The sequence below is a fragment of the Odocoileus virginianus genome, chromosome 30 (assembly GCF_023699985.2).
Source record: "Odocoileus virginianus isolate 20LAN1187 ecotype Illinois chromosome 30, Ovbor_1.2, whole genome shotgun sequence".
NCBI lineage: Eukaryota > Metazoa > Chordata > Mammalia > Artiodactyla > Cervidae > Odocoileus > Odocoileus virginianus.
In genome coordinates this window covers 43,038,116-43,060,476 of record NC_069703.1, presented here as the reverse complement: position 1 = coordinate 43,060,476, position 22,361 = coordinate 43,038,116, and the positions used below count along the sequence as shown (strand labels likewise).

At 48.3% G+C, this 22,361-nt stretch overlaps 1 protein-coding gene and 1 long non-coding RNA gene across 3 annotated transcripts in view; both read left to right on the top strand.

The window, feature by feature from the left end:
- The window catches only part of TRIM62 (tripartite motif containing 62), a 36,497-nt gene extending 28,103 nt beyond the window's left edge, over nt 1-8,394 (top strand). For both annotated transcript variants that reach the window (XM_020896038.2, XM_070459111.1), the window contains one exon: nt 5,884-8,394. In XM_020896038.2, the coding sequence (XP_020751697.2) occupies nt 5,884-6,434 (551 nt within the window). In that variant the 3' untranslated portion in view covers nt 6,435-8,394. The remainder of the gene's footprint in view (nt 1-5,883) is intronic.
- A 3,193-nt stretch (nt 8,395-11,587) lies between these two features.
- On the top strand, nt 11,588-19,036 carry LOC110138704 (uncharacterized). The gene is made up of 4 exons (XR_002314274.2): nt 11,588-12,034; nt 15,001-15,123; nt 17,036-17,184; nt 18,634-19,036. It is a non-coding gene; the product is annotated as an uncharacterized lncRNA (long non-coding RNA).
- The last annotated feature ends 3,325 nt before the right edge of the window (nt 19,037-22,361 follow it).

Sequence of the window (22,361 nt, the reverse complement as noted above, 5' to 3'; positions counted from 1 at the left end):
TTCTAAATGAAGCTTAACATCTGGAAGTTCTCAGTTCACGTACTGTTGAAGCCTGGCTTGGAGACTTTGAAGCATTAATTCACTACCGTATGAGATGAGTGCAATTGTGCAGTAGTTTGAGCATTCTTTGGCATTGCCTTTCTTTGGGATTGGAATGAAAACTGACCTTTTCCAGCCCTGTGGCCACTGCTGAGTTTTCCAAATTTGATGGCACAGTGAGTGCAGCACTTTAACAGCATCATCTTTTAGAATTTGAAATAGCTCAACTGGAATTCCATCACCTCCACTAGCTTTGTTCATAGTGATACTTCCTAAGGCCCACTTGACTTTGCACTCCAGGATGTCTGGCTCTAGTTGAGTGATCACACCATCATGGTTATCCGGGTCATGAAGATCTTTTTTGTGTAGTTCTTCTGTGTATTCTTGCCACCTTTTCTTAATATCTTCTGCTTCTGTTAGGTCCATACACTTTCTGCCCTTTATTATGCCCGTCTTTGCATGAAATGTTCCTTTGGTATCTCTAATTTTCTTGAAGAGATCTCTAGTCTTTCCCATCCTGTTGTTTTCCTCTGTTTCTTTGCATTGATCACTTAGGAAGGCTTTCTTATCTCTCCTTGCTGTTCTTTAGAACTCTGCATTGAGATGGGTATACTTTTCCTTTTCTCCTTTGCCTTTCACGTCTCTTCTTTTCTCAACTATTTGTAAGTCTTCTTCAGACAACCACTTTGCCTTTTTGCATTTCTTTTTCTTGGGGATGGTCTTGATCACTGCCTCCTGTACAATGTCACAAACCTCCATTCATAGTTCTTCAGGCACTCTATCAGATCTAATCCCTTGAATCTATCTGTCCCTCCCACTGTATAATCGTAAGGGATCTGATTTAGGTCATACCTGAATGGTCTAGTGGTTTTCCCTACTTTCTTCAATTTAAGTCTGAATTTTGCAGTAAAGAGTTCATGATCTGAGCAGTCAGTTCCTGGTCTTGTTTTGACTGCCTGTATAGAGCTCCTTCATCTTCAGCTGCAAATAGAATCAGTTTGATTTTGCTATTGATTATCTGGTGATGTCCACGTGTAGAGGTTCTTCTTGTGTTGTTGGAAGAAGGTGTTTGCTATGACCAGTGCATTCTCTTGGGAAAACTCTGTTAGCCTTTGCCCTGCTTCATTTTGTACTCCAAGACCAAACTTGCCTGTTACTCCAGGTATCTTTTGACTTCCTACTTTTGCATTCCAGTCCCCTATGATGAAAAGGACATCTTTTTTGGGTGTTAGTTCTAGCAGGTCTTGTAGGTCCTCACAGAACCATTCAATTTCAGCTTCTTCAGGATTAGTGGTTGGGGCATAGACTTGGATTACTGTGATATTGAATGGTTTGCCTTGGAAACGAATAAAGATCATTCTGTCATTTTTGAGATGGCATCCAAGTAGTGCAGTTCTGACTCTTTTGTTGACTATGAGGGCTACTCCTTTCTTCTAAGGGATTCTTGCCCACAGTAGTAGGTATAATGGTCATCTGAACTAAATTTTCCCATTCCAGTCCATTTTAGTTCACTGATTCCTAGAAAGTCAGTGTTCACTCTTGCCATCTCCTGTTTGACTTCTTCTAATTTACCTTGATTCATGGATCTAACATTCCAGGTTCCTATGCAATATTGCTCTTTACAGCATCAGACTTTACTTCCATCACTAGTCACACCCACAACTGGGTGTTGTTTTTGTTTTGGCTCCATCTCTTCATTCTTTCTGGAGTTATTTCTCCACTGATCTCCAGTAGCATATTGGGCACCTACCAACCTGGGGAGTTCATCTTTCAGTGTCCCATCTTTTCGCCTTTTCACACTGTTCATGGGGTGCTCAAGGCAAGAATACTGAAGTAGTTTGCCATTCCCTTCTCCAGTGGACCACGTTTTGTCAGAACTCTCCTCCATGACCCGTCCGTCTTAGGTGGCCCTACACATCATGGCTCATAGTTTCATTGAGTTAGACAAGGCTGTGGTCCATGTGATCAGTTTGATTAGTTTTCAGAGATGCTTAAATGGATGGAGAACACACCTGGAGACCAGATGGGCTGCCTTGGCTCCTGCTTTCTGTTTGTGTAAAACAGTGTCACAGGACCTAGAAAAGAGCTCTGACCTTTAAAATGTTGAACCCCAGGGGTCAGGATTTGTTCATTCTCAGGAAAGTCTGGCACCTCTCCTGAAAATAAAGGATGGGTGAAGAGTTTGCCAGTCCCCATATGGGGACTGACTTCTCAGAGTTCAGTTCGGTTCAGTCGCTCAGCCGTGTCCGACTCTTTGCAACCCCATGGACTGCAGCACACCAGGCCTCCCTGTCCATCACCAACCCCTGGAGTTTACCCAAACTCATGTCCATTGAGTCGGTGATGCCATCCAACCAGCTCATCCTCTGTCATCCCCTTCTCCTCCTGCCCTCAATCTTTCCCAGCATCAGGGTCTTTTCAAATGAGTCAACTCTTCACATGAGGTGGCCAAAGTATTGGAGTTTTAGCTTCAACATCAGTCCTTCCAGTGAACACTCAGGACTGATCTCCTTTAGGATGGACTGGTTGGATCTCCTTGCAGTCCAAGGGACTCTCAAGAGTCTACTCCAATACCACAGTCCAAAAGCATCAATTCTTCAGTGCTCAGCTTTCTTTATAGTCCAACTCTCACATACATGACTACTGGAAAAACCATAGCCTTGACTAGATGGATCTTTGAGAGAAATGTATCTGTCGTCTCCCCGGTTGGGTACTCTCTGGTCTAAAGGCTATTATTCCTGCCAGCCATAGTCTTCGGGAGCATAGAAGGGAGGACTGAAGACAGGACCTCTCTTTATAAGGAGGTGGACCTCAGCCCAGGTTTTAGGGTGCCTGTTAAGAATCAGGTCACACCCTCAGCCTAATAAGGATGCCAGGCCCTGCCCTGAGCCTTGCCCTTTGGGCTATTGGGCCCTGCTAACTGTGGATCAGGTCCCGCCCCCAGCCCCACCTCCACTGCTGGAAATGACCAATGAACAGCAGACCCCGCCCCTAGGTCCATCCAATGAGTGGCGGGTCCTGTCCCTTGCGGGTCCGCCCCCAGGAGTTAGCACTCAGTTCAGTAGGGATTTCCTCCATCCTATAGCTTATCCCTGTCGGCCCAGTCTCAGAACCACTGAAAACCCACTTGGCTGCCTCCTGGAGTGCCCTCCGCACTCATCAGTGGCACTGGAAGCGCCCACGGTGCCCTACTTAGACGTAAGAGTATGGAGCTGAGCCCTCCAGCGTGCTAGTCTCTCGCCCCTTCCCTAGCCCCGTCCTTCTTCTCCGAGCCTGGGTTCTGCCTATCGCTGGTCTCCTCAGATCATGCTGGCACCTCCGATATAAGACCCAGTTTTCCCCGGGGCACTCACGACAGCTGCCCACACCTTGGCATTGTGCCCATCTCCTGTCTCTCTTGCCCCTCTGCCACAAACACCTGAGTATGACCCGCATTCCACAGCCAGAGGAGTGGCCCCATGTGTATCTGATTAGATTTTTCTTCTCTCCCGAGCTCCCCCCCACACACATCCCTCCGACACCCCCTCCACCTCCTACCTCTTGACCCCATGGTGGGAACACCCACATTCCGTGTGGCGGGAGCCTTCTGGTCTGACAGGCTGCACTGTGACCAGAGGACAGGGTGAAACGTTCCTCCACTGACTCGGCGTCCTTCTCATGGCTCCCCTCGTCTGTGTCTCTGGATAGAGAATTATGTTTCCTTTGACCTCTCTATTCACAGGGCTAATTGTTTCCATACAGCCCTCTGGCTTCTAAGAATAGGAAAGGAGAGTGTAAAACTCAAGACTAAATTTATTCCTGACAGAGCTCAGCGAAGGAGCTTGCTCTAAGTCAATGGTCAGCTTTGTTAGTCGTCTGAGAACAGGAGCACAGTTGGGGGACTGGCTGTCACTCCCTGTTAGAGATGATGGCCATCACTGAGGCATTTTACTTCTCTGCATACACGCTACCAGCAGAGGTGGCTGAATTTGGAGGTGACGCTCAAGCCAAGCATCATCACAGCCCCGCTCCACCAGACAGCGAAAGCACCAGAGAGTCGGATGGAGGAGTCCCTCCTTTGCTCCAAGGAACTAGTGACAGAATTCCTTCTTCTTTTCTCCCCTGTCTTGCCCTGCCATGGAAATGTTCATCTAGGCTAACAGGAGCCAATTCTTGGTTCCTTCTTCTGGCTAGGTATCAACTCCTTCAGGGGGGCAAGAGTAAACAGAGTCCTTGACAAGAGTTCATGAGACTTTGAGAGCCAAGCCTGCGAAGTCAGTGTGGCCACCTCAGAGCTGGGTGCCCCAGCCTGCCCAAAGACCAACACAAGCGGGGTCAGTTAGATTTGGTGAGCCTTTCTGGAAACCTTCCCCACACCAGGCTGTGGGGAAGATTTTATATGTCAGTATGTAGATGCTGGGCACGGGGCACACCAGGGAGAACCTAGTGGGAGAGCACGTAGTCCTTGCCTCCTGGTGTACATGATAAGTTATGGACACAGAGGACTATCCCAGGTGTCAGGAGAGAGGCACAAACAGAGTTGAGAAATTTCAGAGGAAGCAGCCAGGAAGGGTCTCCTGAGGATGGGCGCTGGAATTGAGCCTCATAGGGATGATTACAAGAAGCAGAGGTGAGGTGGAGGAGGAAAAAGTCTGGGTGAAGGTTTGGGCCTGACTGAAATGGGAGGTGGTGAGTGAGAGGTAGGCAGGAAGAGAAGGTTGGGGCTGGATTGCACCTGGTCTTGATTAGTCCTGGCTCTGCCAGTGTTTGTTTGTGACCTGAGACTAGTCAAGTCTCCTCTCTGGGTCTCAGTTTCCCCATCTGTCAAATGGGAGAATTGGCCTAGAGTCAGTGGTTTTCAACTTTTTCAGACCCATCATATACTTTTCATAACAAATAATTTGTAATGACTCAAAATTAGTATGACCTTCTCACAATTTCAAGTATATATGCACCCATATATATGTATATAATCTATGATATATATAAAGGGAAAAATAAAAGGAAAGTATTTATAATAAAATATTGTATATGTCAATATGTAGATGCTCACTCACAACCACCCCAGAAAACATAATGAATGAGTCAGGTGCTCACACCATAGGTAAAACACCATTCTACCTCAAATGCAGTCAAAATAGGTCGGCTATCTTGGTCAGTGGTGTTCTTCTTAGAGATGTACTTTCAAAAAAAAGCGAACAATTCTTAGTGAAGTTCCAGACAAAACAAATTCGGTCTTCCCCCAGTTTACAGGGTAGCTGCATTTCAATATATTCAGAATATATTAAAACTGTACAAAAATTATTTCATATTTATGTGTAAAATGGAGTCAAACTGTAGTTCTGGGTCATTGTAAAGATTTTTTCATCCACATGAATGTCTGGGGGAGCATCTGAAGCTTATTGGTGGGGGACATGGGACCACCTGCACATTTCATTCAGGGTGTTTAGCATCCCTGGATCCTACCTATGGAGACAACTCAAACACCCCCACAAGTTTCCAGATTACTCCATAGGGTGATTATCCAGCACCTGAAGAATCTTTAAACTCCCTCCCAGCTCTGAAATCATCCAATTCTGGACCTCATTCAGGTTTACTCAGCAAATTTTTGCAGAGTACCCACTGTGAGCCTTGCCCCTGGGAAATCATCAGTGAACAAGCTGCCATAGCTCTTGTCCCCTACAACCGAGTTTCAGTCCAAAAGGCTCTTACCTGTCACCTTCCCGTTTTACAAAGGAAGAAGCTGTGATGTATTCAGCATCACACAGCCTCCTGGGGGCAGACCAGAACCTGGCCTCAGGGAGGCACCATAGAATGGGTCCACAGCCTTCTCTCCACTCATCTCTTCCTCCCGCATCCCCGCAGTGCCAGCCGCCCTGACCCTGGACCCAGGCACCGCCCACCAGCGCCTGATTCTGTCTGATGACTGCACCATCGTGGCCTATGGCAACCTGCACCCACAGCCGCTGCAGGACTCGCCCAAGCGCTTCGACGTGGAGGTGTCGGTGCTGGGTTCGGAGGCCTTCAGTAGCGGCGTCCACTACTGGGAGGTGGTGGTGGCAGAGAAGACCCAGTGGGTGATCGGGCTGGCGCACGAGGCCGCGAGCCGCAAGGGCAGCATCCAGATCCAGCCCAGCCGCGGCTTCTACTGCATCGTCATGCACGACGGCAACCAGTACAGCGCCTGCACGGAGCCCTGGACGCGGCTCAACGTCCGCGACAAGCTCGACAAGGTGGGCGTCTTCCTGGACTATGACCAAGGCCTGCTCATCTTCTACAACGCCGACGACATGTCTTGGCTCTACACCTTCCGCGAGAAGTTCCCGGGCAAGCTCTGCTCCTACTTCAGCCCCGGGCAGAGCCACGCCAATGGCAAGAACGTGCAGCCGCTGCGGATCAACACCGTCCGCATCTAGTGCGGTGGAGGGCGACCGTGGGTGCCTGGGCTTGGTCACCAGCAAGAGCCCTGCCCCCAAAGACAGGAAGCCTGGACTCCAACTCAGTGGGGCCACCCCTGAGATCTCAGGCCTGTTGTTTACCCTTCAGCCTCATTTCCCCATCTGTGAAATGGAGGTTGTGCTCCGTGACTCCGAAAATCTCTTCCAGCACTGATGTTCTGTAGCTCTGACCTTGATGGGGATGCAGTTGTGGTCCAAGAACCAGACGAAGTTTCTCCTCATGGCAGCCCCCGCCTAATCCCTCATCCTCCTCTGGCGGGCAGGGGACTGCATCCCTGTGTCTCTTTCCCGCCCCCATGCCCTGACCTCAGGATGTGTCAATGTGTTGCCAGCAGTTGGCAACTGCAGAGAGAACCCTCCTATGCTCCCAGGCCTGAGACTTGCCCCTGACCAAGCTAGTGATGGGCCGTTTTGTCCTTGATCACAACCCATGGTGGACACAGGTGGTAGCTAGTCCCAAAGTTGCCTGAGAACCCCCCTCTCCTTCCACCCCTGTACCAAGAGTTTTATAGCTCCTGATTTTCCCATTTATCTGTGGGTAAAAATGATATTGGGCTTCCCTGGCGGCTCAGTGGTAAAGAATCCACCTGCAATGCAGGAGATGTGGGTTTGATCCCTGGGTCGGGAAGATTCCCCTGGAGAAGGAAATGGCAACCCACTCCAATATTCTTGCCTGGGGAATCCTATGGACAGAGGAGCCTGGTGGGCTACAGTCGCAAAAGAGTCGGACATGACTTAGTGACTAAACAGCAACAAAAATGATGCTGTGGCCTGTGGAAGGCACCCAGTAGTTGAGGCCACATGTTTCAGCCAGCTAAGCCCACGGGTCTTAAGGCAAGAGGATGGCATACACCAAGGCTCATGTCGGACAAGCATCACTGGATAGTGGAGGTCCCCAGCTGCTCTGAACTAAGGTCCAACCAGGCCTCTTGACCTGGTGAGGGTGTAGTGAGGCTGGGGAGAGCAGTTGTTTAGGCCCTGAGCACTGGGGTGGGCTGTTGGCTTGGCCACCCCCCATCAATCTTGGCCTCTGTCTCGGTTGGGATACTATTGCAGAAAACATGAGCTGCTTTAGCTTTTTTTAATTAGACAAAGATTTATTACCAGGTCCCTAGCGGCTTTGCAGAATGACTGCAAGGGCTGGAGGAGCCGACTCTGCTGAATTTCCAGGAACAGCTCCCAGCCGCCAAATTCATCACATCTGCTATGACCAGGAACGTTGCTCCCATCGGCAGGCAGCCACTGCTCAGAAGCCGCTGGCTGCAGAACTGTGCTGTCTCTGCTACTGTCCATGCCAGTAAATGGTGTCCTGAGGGCTGCCTCTCTCCAGGCAATTCGGTTTCCAGATCCAGATCTCTACAAGGGATTCTGTTTGGGGAAACATAAATCAGATCCAGAACCTTGGCTGCAAGGGAGTCTGGGAAATGTACTTTTCTTCTTTCCAGCCTCATCCATACAAAATGGCACAATACAAGAAAGTGAGAATGTGTGTTGAACAAGCTCACTTTCAGTTTTTACTGTTGGAATCCACCTCTAGGCCTTGGCTTTGAGGCAGCAGAGCCTCTAAGTGTCCTGCTCCAAGGCTATGTCCCTGTCCAGGACAGGCGCCCCTAGAGTGAGCCTGCAGAACCAAACTGAAAGCCTCCCACCCTAGGCTTTCCTTTCTAGTTTTGGGGCCTAGATTCTGAACTTGGGGTCTTTGATCATACCCATCTCGAAGGAGCCAGACTAGCTGAACCTGGGGGGCTCCCACCTCACAACCGCTGCCCATGGGGTCCTCCTTTGGGCAGGAGGAATCCTCAGTCTCACCCCACCCATTCAGCTACCAGAATCTGGGCAACCCCCAGCAGTATTTTTATTTTAAATGTTATCCATTTTGTGAGTTATGATGAATTTGTATTAAATTAAAGTTACAGGCTGTGAGTGGTCAGTGCCATTAATTTTGACACACACAGAGGCCCATCTATCCTGGCCCAGGCAGCATACATAAATCAACATGGCTAATCCACAAAGCAACCCTGCTGAGTAGCACCATGCCCATTTTACAGAGGGGGAAAGTGAGGTTCATAGAGAGGACATGACTTGCCTACAGTCCCACATCCTGCACTAAGTGGATTTAGAATTGAGCCCAAGGCACTCACACCACAACTTACCAGTCAGGGAAAACTGTCAGCCTTGGCCTGGAGGAGGGCATGGTGGTAGCCTTGGAAGCAGAGAGGAGCTCATGAGACAGTGGCAAGAGACTGGGCCCTAGAACCCCACAGACCTAGGCTTAAATCCAGGCTCTGTCACTGTGTGCCCCTAGAAAAATGAATTAACTTCTCTGGACCTCAGTTTTCTCACCTGGGAAATGGGGATAATCACACCAATCTCACATGATTTGTTATAAACTGCAAAGTGCCGTGCATTTAGGGAGGGCCTGCCTGTCACTCCAGCTGCCTGCCAGAGTCAGTGCCTAGAACTGGGCGGGTTTTCTCAACCTCTGGGCTGGCTCTGCTCCTAAGGAGTCTTCTTGTGCCTTGTGAGGGGGTGTGGGACCACCCAGGCCAGGCAGTTCCCCAGGTTCTCTATGTCAAAGGAGGTCCATCCCACCTCCACCTGGCCAGGAGTCAAGGCCCGGCATGTGGATGCACAGGTGTGTACACTAAGGAGAAAGGCTGCTGGGGCCCCCTAGAGCTGTGCAGTGCAGCCTTGGAAGCAGGACTTCTGGGCCTAGTCTCAGTTCTGTGCTGACTTGTTTTGTACCCTGAGGGTCCTTTCCTCCAACTCCTCACCTACAGAATGAGGCAGGTTAGACCGGGTGCTCTCTAAGGCGCCAGGTTTGGATCTTCACCTATACCTGGAGGCGGGGAGGAAAGAGAGAGGGAACTACCCAAGTCACTACTTGTTTGCAGTTCTTGGAAGATGGACATGAGTGAGGAGGAGGAGGGGCTGTTGGAGAGTGCAGAAGGACAGGTGTCTGAATGGTTGACAGCGCCCCAGTTTACAGAGAAGCTGTAGGGAGTGAACCTGGGACTAGAGAACCCCATAACCCCCTCGCACCATACTTTCAGATCGCTGTGACTCCTCCCAAGCCACACTCCTCTATTTTGCTCAGGGCATCTGTCCCCTGGAGGAGGAGTACCCTGTCCACGGTCCTTCCTTCCCCTTCCCCCACTCAGGCTCAGCACCTTGTCCCAGAAAGGCTGCTTGCTGCCCCATCTTCATGCCTGGTTTCCGAGTGTCTGGGAGTGCAGGGATCTAATCTGAACACCCAACTGGGGACTCTGGGAAATCAGGGGACCTCCAAGAGGTATGAAGTGTCCAGAGACTTCCTGAATGAAAGAATTTGCGGTTGTCAGTATAACACCAGGAACCCCACATTTAATACAGGTAAGTGAAGAGGGGAGACAAAGGCAGTCCAGCCTTGGGGTGGAAGCAGGGATCAGCAAGGATCTTCCCCAGGGCAGGAAAGAACTGATAGAATGACAAAAACCCCACTCACAACCATGTTCATGGTCAGCAAGCGAAGCAGTGGGACTTTTTGCACCTTATCTAACATTGAAATAAGCCATGAAGTCAGTATCATTATCTCAGAATTTGAGCAGGGAAACACTACTTCCCAGGGGACCCTTAGCCAGTACTCAGTAAAGCTGGAAATCAGACTCAGGCCTGTCCAAGGCTAAAGCCCAGCTCTTCACTGGCCTCCCTGGAAATGTTTCTCAACTTTGAGAACAGCTTCAGTGACAGGCAGCAGCCACTAGAATTGTGATCCCCATGGGATTCAAGGCAGGAACTTAACCCAGACTCCACACCATTGAATTATGCAATTGTGAGTTAAGTTTCACCCATAGACTCCACCTTATGTACCTCCCAGATCAGAGGTGAACTTGTGAAGGCACTGTGTGACCCGGAGCGGGTCTCTCTCTCTTTCTGGACCTCTGTTTCCCGATTTCTATCAAGGAGGGGTTCAGATTCTAGCTAACTGATTGCCAAGGCAGTGGTTCTGATGGTCCAGGATCCTGCAAGTCTTATGTTGGTCCCAGGGCTTGGCCCACTCAGCACCTAACAAGGCCATCAGCTCTGAGTCTTTCTCTCTGGGGTGGCAGCAGGAACAGAAAACAACAGAGATAAGGTCTCCTGGCAGCACAGTCTCAGCTCAGAGGCTCTGGGGATGGGCCTTCCCTCCTGCCAGAGAGGCCATCCCAGGAGGCTGACTGCTCACACCTGGGCAGCCTTCCTGGCTTCATTCCCCTCCTGTCTGAGTCTTGGCTCTATTCACTCTCCCTACATGCTCCACCGGAACGTAAGTTGCAAAGGACCCTGTGCAGACAGAAAGGAGTGGGATGAGGCTGGGGGAGGGGCAGTGTGCTGACCGAGGTGCTGAATCTTCATTCCCAGGAGGGAATGGTCATTTCTCCTTACTCTGGGACATCTATAATTCTAGCCAGTGCCTCTGGGGGAAAAGGAGTGCTGGGAAGCAGAGGAGAAATGAGAAGGAAAGGGAATGAGAGAGGGAGGGAAGGAGAAGGAGAGAAAGAGAAAAGTAGAGACGCATTTAGGAGCTATAGCCTCTAAAAAATAGCAAGAGACAGGGACTTTTATTTTGAAATATGCTCATTTTCCTTTGTTTTTCTTTTCTATCTGGTTTAAATAATGTGCATTTTTGTTTACCCTAGATAGAGTGTAGAACAGTCTTCCATCTTCTTTCAAAATGTTGACAGTTCTATCATATTTCTGACTGTTACAAAATGCTCCCCATTCACCCTAGGAATTCAGTGAAGTAGGGGAAGAGTGGCCACTTTGGACCCGAGGACCAGGGGGCTTCCTACTCTGATGTCGTGTCAAGGGAGGGCCTTTCAGGAGGCTAGAGCCAGAGGCACAAGGCCCAGGCCCTGGTGAGCTCCCCAAACCGTGGGCTGCAATATGATCAAGCCTGAATGCTCAAGGCACCTAGGAGCTCCTCCAGCCCAATCCAGAGGCCCAGAGAAGGTTTGTTTCTAGTTCAAGGTCATATAGCACATGACAGAGCCAAGCTGGGGAACCCAGGCGAGGAAGAGGAACAAGCAGAGTCAGGAAGTCCTCTCTGGGTGGAGACAGCCCAGTTGAGCATGCTAGTCAGCAACATAGACTCCAGGATGGCTGCTAAGAGACCAATGGCCTCAACTCCATCATTTCACAAGTAAGAAAACAGACCAGGATGGGAAGTCACCAGTCCATGAGGCAGAGCAGGCCCAGACCCAGGTCTCCAGACTTACATGCAGCCTTTAATCTCCCCCCTGTGGATTCTGATGCCTCCTCCTACCCCCTGGGAACTTGGAGTCAGAGCCAAAGGAGAAGGGGAGTGGCCTGGGCCCCTGCAGCTCCAGGCACCAAGGGCTGGTTACCTTTCTCCATCCTCCTCCCGGAAGAGAACGGAGAATTGGCCTGGACCCCAACAGCCCCTCCTCCAGGGCAGAGTCAGTCGGTACCTACCCACACCTGGTACCTCCCTTACTGGCAACAGAGTCCGGAGCTAGTAACAGCCACAGCAGGGACAAAGCCACCTGGGCAAGTGCTGGAGCCACTGGGAGTCACAGGTAAGAGACGGCACTGGGAGTGATGGCCCAAGGAGGTCCCCTGATTCCACGGGGATTTGGGATTTTTCTCCTAAAGAAGGGGCTTTTGCCCCCTCTCTCCCTGTAGACTGAGCCCCGGGGCCTGCTTCCTGTGCTCACTGCAAACCCCAGGTGAAGTCCCTCGATGACTAAGCTGCCACATATACAAATCAGGAATGGGGTCCCAGGCTCAGCAGCTCTTCTCCTGCCCCTGGGAGGAAGGAGAAGCAGATAAGGGCCCCAGGAAGTCCCAGGAAAAAGCAGAGACCAGCTGGAGGTGTGTGCATCTCACAGGTGTGGACTGTGAGCCAAGATCTAGACAAACCTGCTAAATCTGGAGTGGACCCCCACTTGAAGTCTGACCCACCAGAGACCCTGGACAACTCCTGGCATAGCCACCTTACTGATGTCCACTTTTCGTTTGTTCAGTGGAAAAGAAGGGTGGCCCTGAGCTATGGGGCAACCTCCTATTCTAAGGTTCTAGCTTGAGACAGCCTCATGGAATTTGTTCAACAGTCTCTACCTGCTTCACCTTCCCTCTTCTTTAGGGGTCTGCCTCTGTCATACTTCTTGAATGCCCTCCTCCACCCCTTTTATTCCTCCATCAAGACTTACCCTCCTGTGTTCCTTGGAGTAACTGACTTGTGGTTTTCGATGCCTCCTTCCCTGACCTATGCACATGTATAAAGAAACCTCTTAAAGAATAGCTAGTGGTGGGATTCCAGACACCACACCAAGATAATAGTGGGAATAGGAAGGTAGAGGAGACCTCCACATAGGCAGCAATACAGTAGCAATTACTGTGTGGGCACAGATCTGGCCAGAAATGACCATGACTCTCATGTACTGAACCAATCCAAGTCCTACTCTTGACCCAGCCTGCAGCCCTCCCTCACCAGCATCCAACAGGCTAATGGTGACACAATATTGCCTTTCTGTTTTGAGGCTCTCCTGGTAGAGGAAATAAATGATGATGTGTATAATATTAGCATCAGAGCACACAGAATATTAGGATCAGGACTTCCCTTGTGATTCAGTGGCTAAGACTCTGGGCTCAAATGCAGGAGGCCTGGGTTCAATCCCTGATCAGGGAACTAGATCCCACATGCCACAATGAAGATCAAAGATTCCATGAGCCACAACTAAAACCCAAGGCACCCAAATAAATAAACAAATATTTTTTAAAAAAGAATATTGGGATCTCAAGTGAACAGTGTGGAGCAGATTTTGGTCCTTAACACTTCTGCTTTTGTAATGCCCATCTACCTCCTAGAATATCCTTGCCCTTCTTTTTCTTCCTGTTGAAATCTTACTCATCCTTCATGTCCCATTCAAGGTGAAGCTGTCCTGATCATTCAGGTCCAGTGGAACTCAATGTTCTGCACCCTTGAAGCACTTTGGGTCTCCCACTACCACTAGACCATGAGCATCGTGAAGCAGGGATCATGTTCCCTGGGGTCATGGGTGAAGAGAGGGTCACAGAAAATGTTTGCTGGGGAATTCCATGGTGGTCCAGGGGTTAAGACTTTGCCTTCCAATACAGCGGGTGCAGGTTCAATTCCTGGTCTGGGAGCTAAGATCCTATATGCCTCAAAGCCAAAAAATGAAACAACATAAAACAGAAGCAATATTGTGACAAATTCAGTAAAGACTTTAAAAATGATCCACATCCAAAAACAGAATTTATGAAAAAAAGAAAGAAAGAAAATATCTGCCGGCTGGAGCTGGTTAGTGTCCAAGCTGGAATTGTGGTTAGCGTCCAAGTTGGGAGGGAGCATAGAGACCAGGGATGGCTCCACCCCAACCCTCCCTAAAGATGCCCAGGAAAAGCATACTGACACACCCCCAGCCAGGCTCTGCCCAGAGAGAACCAGGAAGAGCCGGCAAAGACTAGGAACATTGCTTGATTGTCTTTTCTTTTTTTTTCCCCATTATAAAATAACTTCTGCTTTTTGCAAAAAGATTACAATAGACATAAGCCTATTAAAACAGAAAGTCCCCTCATTCTGCTCTCAGGAGTCAATACCTGTTTACAGTTTGTTGCAGGTCCTTCCAGGCATTCTTGTTTATACATCAACAAAGATAGCTTTTTCCTTAATAAAAATATGTTCATTTTTAATTTCCTATGTGTTCTGTGCATGGATGCATCGTGTCTGACTCTTTGCGATCCTGAGTTCTGCAAATTCCTGCAATTTGTTGGTCAAAAGGCTTCTTCATTTTATTCTATTTTAAAATTTTATTTGTTCATTTATCTCTGGCTGTGCTGGGTCTTCATTGCTGTGCTCGGGCTGTCTCTAGTTGTGGTGAGCAGGGTTACTCCCTAGTTGCCGTGCACCAGCTTCTCATCATGGTGAATTTTCTCGTTGTGGTGCATAGACTTTGTTGCCCTGCGGCATGTGGGATCTTCCCAGCCCAGGGATCAAACCCATGGCCCCTTCATTGGCAGGCAGATTGTCCACCGCTGGACCATGAGGGAAGTTCCTTGCTCATTTTAAATGTCTTGCTTTCCTAAGTAAATGTTTTTTCTTATAACATGTTCATTGTAGAAAAATTGTGAAAAGACAATTGACAAAAGACTCTGTGTGAAAAGACACACAGAGTACATATTTCCTGTTAGCCATTTTTCAGAGATAACCACGGCTCATGTCTAGGTGATTAGGTTTACAGGTTTTTCCCCATGTGAGTACATGTGTTTGTTTACAAAAATTGGAACACACTCTCCTGTTGTCCGCTAGTTTACTTTTTTTCTCCACTTAATAGATTGTGTGCATTTTTCCATATTGTTGAATAGTCTTCTACAGCATCAGTTTAATACAATAAGGTTGCTTGACCTTGAGGTCCCCCAGTAGCCTTTTTCCTGACTCCCCTTCTGAGTAGGGATCCTGCTGCAACAATGAGCCAGAGCCTGTTGCACCAGGGTTTAACCTTGGCCTGCCCCCTACTTTCAGGAAGGAAGGCCTGGGAAGGCCTTGAACACCTGCCGCCTCCACCACTCCTGGGAGAAGGTCCCAGCACCCCACAGATGGGCTCAGGGCCCCCCTGTAACATCTCCACCGCCGCCCACCGCTGCAGTAAGTAGACAGCTGTTCCTTCCTCCACTGCTCTCCTGGACCCTGGGCTCCTTGAGTCCTGGAGGGTGGGGGACTTGGGCAATTTCAACCTTGAGGTGGAGTAGGGAGGCTGGAATCAAGTGGAAGGGGAGGGGCAGAGTGCCACTTGTCCTTGTACTTCAGCCAGCTCTTCAGCCAGCTTTTCCTCCTACTGCTGGGACTGGGGGAGTAACAGGGGCAGATGAGGGTCGGGGGGAGGGTGGGGGAAGGAGCTGAGCCACTTGAAAGTTTTCTGGTTCCCAAAGCAAATACCCAACTTCCCAGCCCAAGCCCATGCTCTGCCCCAGGAATTTACCAGCCAAATAGTAAGGAATTAAGTGTGACCCTGGACCAGACTCTAATCCACTTTTTGGGCGGGAGGTGGGGCGGTGGTTGGGGGGCCTCAGTCTCCTCTCCAACGTACCACGTGGTTCCTAAGGCAAATTCCCCACTCTGAAATTCTGTAACCCAATTCAAACCCATGTTTTGCCAAATGCTCTCTTTTCTCTCCAAGCCCCTAAAGACCTTGTGATTGGTTAAATTTAATTGTGCACCAGGCCTTGTTTGAGGGATCAGTAATATAATGCGTATTATTAGCTGTCAACTTATTTAATCCTCACAACAAGCCTAAGAGGAGGTACCCACTTTTATCCCCATTTCACAGATAAGAACACTAAGCCCAAACAGTTGAAATGATTTTCCACATTAAATGGTAAAGCTCAGATATGAACCCAGGGCTGTGGGACCTCCAAACCTACGTTCCTCATTATCATCCCAACCACATACCACCATGATATGTATGCAGAGATCATTCTTCCCTTGCTACAGTTGAGGAAACTGAGGCCAGAGAGGGGAGGTGAATTCCTCAAGGTCGTACAGTGTGTTCATGGCAGAGCTAGGTGAAGCCAGGCTTTCTGCCTTCCAGCCCACCCTCACCTCCTGTATTTCCCTGGCTAGCGTTCAAAGAGGAAGCTGCTGAGCCAGAAACAGCCCTTGGACTGGAGTCAAATGCCCAGAACTAATCGGGGCAGTCAGGTAGAAAAGGTTATGTTTGTTCACCCCAGCTTGGTTCTACCCTCCTCTGGCTCAGTTCCGGGAAGTGTTGACTTTGGGCAGGTCCCAAACGAGAAAAGGTGACATTACCTGTGGGTGGGGGAGGGCTGGGCCAGAGGAGCCCCTTCCCCACTCTCCTCTTAGACAGCCCCACTGTGCTCTCCACTCCCTCACTCTGCCATTCAATCACTTACCTGACAAACCCGTATTGAGCAGCTGCTATGTGCTGGCGCTGAGATGAGCAAGGACAGGTTTATCTCAGGTCTCCATCAAAGAGGTGATAGTGACCAGACAGTCACAGCACATGCGCAGAGGGCTGGGCTTGGACAGGAGGGGAGAAAATCAGAGGGGCCGCTGGAGGAGGTACCATGGAAGTTGAGACCTCCAGCATGAGTGAGAGTTGGGGGCAGTGTTCCAGGCAGAGGGAACAGCATGTGCTAGGGATAGGAGGCCAGAAATGAGATCATGTGGTTAAAGCATTGAATGTGAGTCAAAGAGGCAGCCTCTGCATCTCAGCTTCTTTATCTGGCAAATGGAGATAGCTTGCTAGTGGGCTAAGACACGGTATGTAAAGCACCCTGTGTTATAGCATGACTCCTCTCCCTTTTAGTCTGCAAACATGTGCCTAGCACCAAGTGCCAAACACTGGGGGAAATGAACTACTGCCTGCTTGTCCAAGGCCACCCAGTCTTTGCCTCCAAGCCTGTGATTGCTCTGTACCTCCTTCAGACCTGGGGCCCCAATATTATGTGGGCCCCAGCTACTGAGGGCCAGGGCACAGCCTGCCCTTGGGGAGCACTCCACTACCCCTGCCCTGATGCCTCTGCCCCTTCGTCCCCAGATGTGGGTGGCCTGCAGGCTGCAGTGATCATCATCCCAACCCTGCTCTCCTCATCCACTCTGCTAATCGTCAGCTTCATCATATGGAAAACTTGCCGCCGGTTGTCTCGAGTCACCCGCCCCCGCCTGCCATCCACATGAGGGGCCCAGGTAAGCCACTTAAGCACCTTCAGCACAGGGGGGTTCTAGATCAGTTTTATTCTTTGTCTCCCGTAAGAGAAGAAAGTCTCCTTATTGTCTTGAGGCATAAGGGATGATGTGCTGAGCTGGATAAAGCCTCACAGAGGCCACAGCCACATGTGTGGCCTCCCAGTCTCCTGTAACTTTGTCCAGGTTCTGTTGGATGTAATCATCAACCCTGCAGGTCAAGGAAGCCCATTCTGCATCCCCTGTAACTGTGACTCTGGGTGACTATGAGACCAAGGCTACCCTTGGCCACACACTGCCCCCCTACCTCCCAGGGGTGCCCCGGGGAGGCCTGGTGGGGCCTCCACAGGGAACCTGACCAAGGAGCAAAAAGTCCTCCTCCTGGGACTGAAGGAGAACGCTCCTGGTTTCACCCCAGTTGTGGCGTGGCTTATCACAGTATCCAAGGCTTGCAGTCCTTCAATCTTTCCACTTCTCATATCTCTAAACACTCGCACCGCCAGTGCTTTCCTGAGGTCATGGTGTTTCAGCTTATTCTATGGTTCTTAGAGGGGAACATAGCCCTACGGCCCCTAGCAGGCAAGGCTTGGATGGCACGGAAATTGCCAGGAGACTCCTCATCTACCACCTGAGACCTGGGATTCAGAGGAGCAACAAAGTGAGGAAACTGGGTCTCACGCAGCTTAATAAAAAAGCCCAGAATTCTCACCACTGCCCTAAGATCTTGGGATGTCTGTTCTGATTGTCTGCCAGCCACAGGTTCACAGCGTCTTACATTCATCCGGTGGTACCCAGGTGTGTAACATGTGCCAGGCATGCCAGCTGCTGGGTTTATGACAACAAATGAGACCCAGACTAGAATCTAGTGGCTGTTACAGAACAACGATAACAGAGTGTGAGAAGTGCTTGGATAGGGTACGGAGTCTAGCGGAGTGTAAAGAAGAGACCAACAATGAGCTAGAGCAGGAGGGAGGGTCAGGGAAAGTTTCCAAGAACTGGCATCTAAACTGAGACCTGAAGGATGATGGGAAGTTGCTGGAAGGAAGGTGGGAAAGGATAGTAGAGGCAGAGAGAACAGAAAGTACAGTGTAAGGTGATGGCAAACTAGTTTTATAAATGCAGTTTTATTGAGACATAGTCACGTCCATTCATTTACGTATTGTCTCTGACTGCTTTCGCTTTACACAGCAGAGTGGAATCGTTGTCACAGAGACTCTTTGGCTCACAAAGCTTAAAACATTTACTATCTCGTCCTTGAAAGAGAAATATTGCTGACTCCTAGAAGTTAGAGAGCTTATACTGCCTCTTAGGAACATAGTGGTGGTAGGGTTGAGGGCGAGAACTCTACAATAAGCATCTCACAGCGCGTTCTTCTTCTCTTAGTCACTGTGGATTGATCCAGAGGTAGACACACCTGATTTACACTGACCTAATCAGATTCTCTCTTCCCAGGAGTTTCAATTGTGGAATGTGACACCCAGAAATAGAGCTGATTATATTCATGCCTGTGAACCTCTGCTGCTGAGGCCCCTGGAGCTACCCTGATCCTTTCGAAGACCCATTCATCAATAATCCTTTTGATTCTGAAAATCCTTGCAATCAATCCCCCAAACCTTTAATTTTCATTTCTTTCAGAATCAGTTTGTTACTTTTAAAGAAAAAACTTTAGCTAAAATTAACAGTGAAGAGAGATGAAGCTGGTGGGGTATACAGTCAGCATAGTCCAGTGTAGGTATAATATGACCCACATATGGAATTTTGTATTTTCCAGTAGCCACATTTTAAAAATTGAAAAGAAGTTAGTGAAATTAATATTAACAATGTGTTTCATTTCACCCAATATAGATAAATATTATTTATCATTTCAGTATCTAGTCAATATTTTTAAATTGCTAATGAGATGTTTTACATTCTTCTCTTTGAACCATGTCTTTGAACTATGGGGTGTATTTTACACATATAGCATATCTCAAATAAGACTGGCCACACTTTGAGTGCTCCATAACCACAGGAGGCTGGTCGCCTGCATAATGGATAGCACAGATTAAGATATTCAAGGTGATGAAGGACCTGCTAAGAAGTCCTGGCCTCATTCTGAAAGCAGTGGGTATCCCCTGAAGAGATTCAAATCTAGAAGTAACATGATAAAATATATATGTAAGTTTAGGAAGATCACTCTGACTTCCACTTATAGAATGGACAGGAAAGGAATTGAAGCTCAAGTTAGGGAAATCAGTTAGGAGGAGCTGAAGAGAGAATGAGAGGTAAAGATGTTGATGATAGACTTTGGTGGCAGCAGCTGAAATATTAAGATGCAGTTCACCTCAAGGGAGGCTAAGGAGGCAGAAGTGATGCACTTCATCTTCATTGCTAACCCAGCACATAACATTTATTTCCCACCTGCACACTTCGTGTATCTCCTTCCCATCACTCCATCTCACATATCTTCCCCCTATTCTCTCTGGCAACCAAAGAGGCAAATCTATGATATTTAAGGCATAGTCCCCAGTAGTTATGACTGCAAAGTGGTCCACAACAGGAGATCAATCAACAGATGTGTCTTTCCTCCCTCAACGAAATCTCCTCTGAATGCTCTTGCCCACACCTAACCACTGATCCTGAAATTTGAAAGACAGGAATATTGGCCCAATCTAAGATAAACTGGAAGTCCTGTCCTAGGAAGTTTCCAGAAACCCTAAGAAGAGCTTTCTGCTGCATGGGTGAAGGAGGAAGGTTATATTTAACCAGGGTTGTGGTTTTGCTTAGAGAGTATACATACAACAAATAAAAGAGGCAAGGAAGTAGTTGGTGAATGCAAGGGAATGATGATAAAAATAACCATGGAATTTAAGCTGGCATGGGAATCTTTAAGAGATATTCATAAAAATTCCAGTTCTCCAACCCCACCCGTTGCTTCTGGACTTTGGGAAGAAATGCATTTTTCTGTCCATTTGAGGCAGGTATGACCATGTGATGAGATCTGGCCAATTAGATTACAGATTCTGCTGCTGCTGCTGCTAAGTCGCTTCAGTCGTGTCCAGCTCTGTGAGACCCCATAGATGGCAGCCCACCAGGCTCTCCCATCCCTGGGATTCTCCAGGCAAGAACACTGGAGTGGGTTGCCATTTCCTTCTCCAGATGGAGCATTTAATTGCCAACAAGACCCTCCAGAGTTCTCTTTTCCCTGTCACATAGTGACCAACATTATTTGAAATGGTGACTTTTCCATCAGCCTGGATTTCTGACTATGAAAAGCAGAGCCCTCTCTTGACCCACAATGTTCAAGTTGTGCGAGCAGGAAATAAATCTTTCTTCATTGTATTAAAGCTTAAAATGTAAGCCTTAAATATAAACCTGAAACATTGGGATTGTTTTGGTATTGCAGCACCACATAGCCGAGCCTGACTGATATAACTAGAAGAGAGGACATTAACAGGGAGGGAGAAAATGCAAAATACAAGATTAATGTCAGTTCCTGGCACTGAAGATTGATGGAGTCAGAATAGGAGAGAGGAAAATAACTGGAAAGACATGAGGTATTGTTTAGAGTGTTAAATTCATGGCAAGGTCTAGGACAAAATCTCTGAAGCAAGAAACTGAGAGAACAATGTCAGAAGGATCATCTCTGTGTATATTGAAATTGCCAAAGATTAAGACAGAAATAACGTCGAAGAGAGTTAAGAGGCAGAAGCCAAAATTCTTACTGTTTGTCTTCCCGCAAGGAAGGTATGAATGCCATGAAGGCAAAGACTTTTGTGCTCACATTTATGTCCCCAGTGCCTGGGACAGTGCCTGCCACAGAGAAGACACTTAACATATACTTGCTGAATGAATGAGCAGAAGAAGGGGAGAATAGTACACCATACATTTTGACAAATAAATCTAATTCAGGCAAAAGAGCTCTTTCCAGTTCTTAATCCTTTGATTCTGTTTTTTTCCACAATACCTTTCCCCAAGACCACAGTGACTGTTCTCTTTGTCCAAGAGTCTGCTTGTTGATCTATCTTCTTGTTGCCAGAAATCTCAAGGAGCTACTTTTTAAACTTTTCCCCAGAGGCTTGCATGCTGGCAACTCAACTAATACCATCCCCCATGTTACAAAACACCAGTGTTATTTTCTCCTCCACCTTCTCCCTCATTCCCACATCCAACTTCATTGCCAAATATCTTTTGTTTATTTGAGACCTATCTCAAATCCATCCACCCCTACAGCCAATGCTCCAATCCAGATTCTCATTATCTCTTCCCTGGCCTAGAACAAGTGTCCCCTCCTAATCAGCCTGCTTTCTCTTTGCTTCCAATCCCTGTCTATTATCTAGTTATCTACTCCTGCATTAAAATTACCTTAAATATTTGTTAAAACTTAAAGCCACAAATATTTATTATCTCGAAGTTTCTGTGGGTCAGGAATCTGGGCATGGCTTAGGCAGTGCCTCTGGCTCAGGGTCTCTCACATGACTGCCAGCAAGTGTTGACCAGGGCTACAGTCATGCCAATGCTCACCTGGAGGAGGATCCACCTTCAAGCCCACTCATGGCTATTATAAGCCCTCAAGTCTTTGTTACTGGACAGAGACATCCATTTCTGGACACCTAAACCTCTCCATAGGACAGGACAGCTTGTAACATGGAAGATGTCTTCCTCAAGAGCAAGTGAGCAAAAGAGGGTACCAAAAACAGAAGCTACAAGTTTTTTTTAAATAATTTAATCTCAGAAGTGGTAACCCATCACTTCTAACATAGTCTATTCATTAGAATGGAATCAACAAGCCCAGTCCATACTCAAGGAGAGAGAATCATATCAGGGTGTGAATACTGAGGTTTGAGATCATTGGGGACATCTTGGAGACTGCATACCACAACCTCTTCACGGCCTTTAGTGAGCCACCTAAAGTGCAAAGCTGATTTCTTCTCTCCCTTTCTCAGAAACTTCTGTTAACTTGCCAACACTACCACACTGCCCTTCATAATATGCCTCAATCACTATTTCATTCTCATTTTCCATTCTGCACTCCAGTTCCTAAGAAAGTGCACCTAATTATTGCACTGCTAGCCCTTTCCACACCATTTCCCTAGTTTGGAAAACTTCCCTCAGCCTTCTCAGGCTTTTCTATCTGGTCAACTCCTACTTTTCCATCAAGGTTCCTGCTTCCATCCACTGCTTCTGCCAGGTCCACCCTA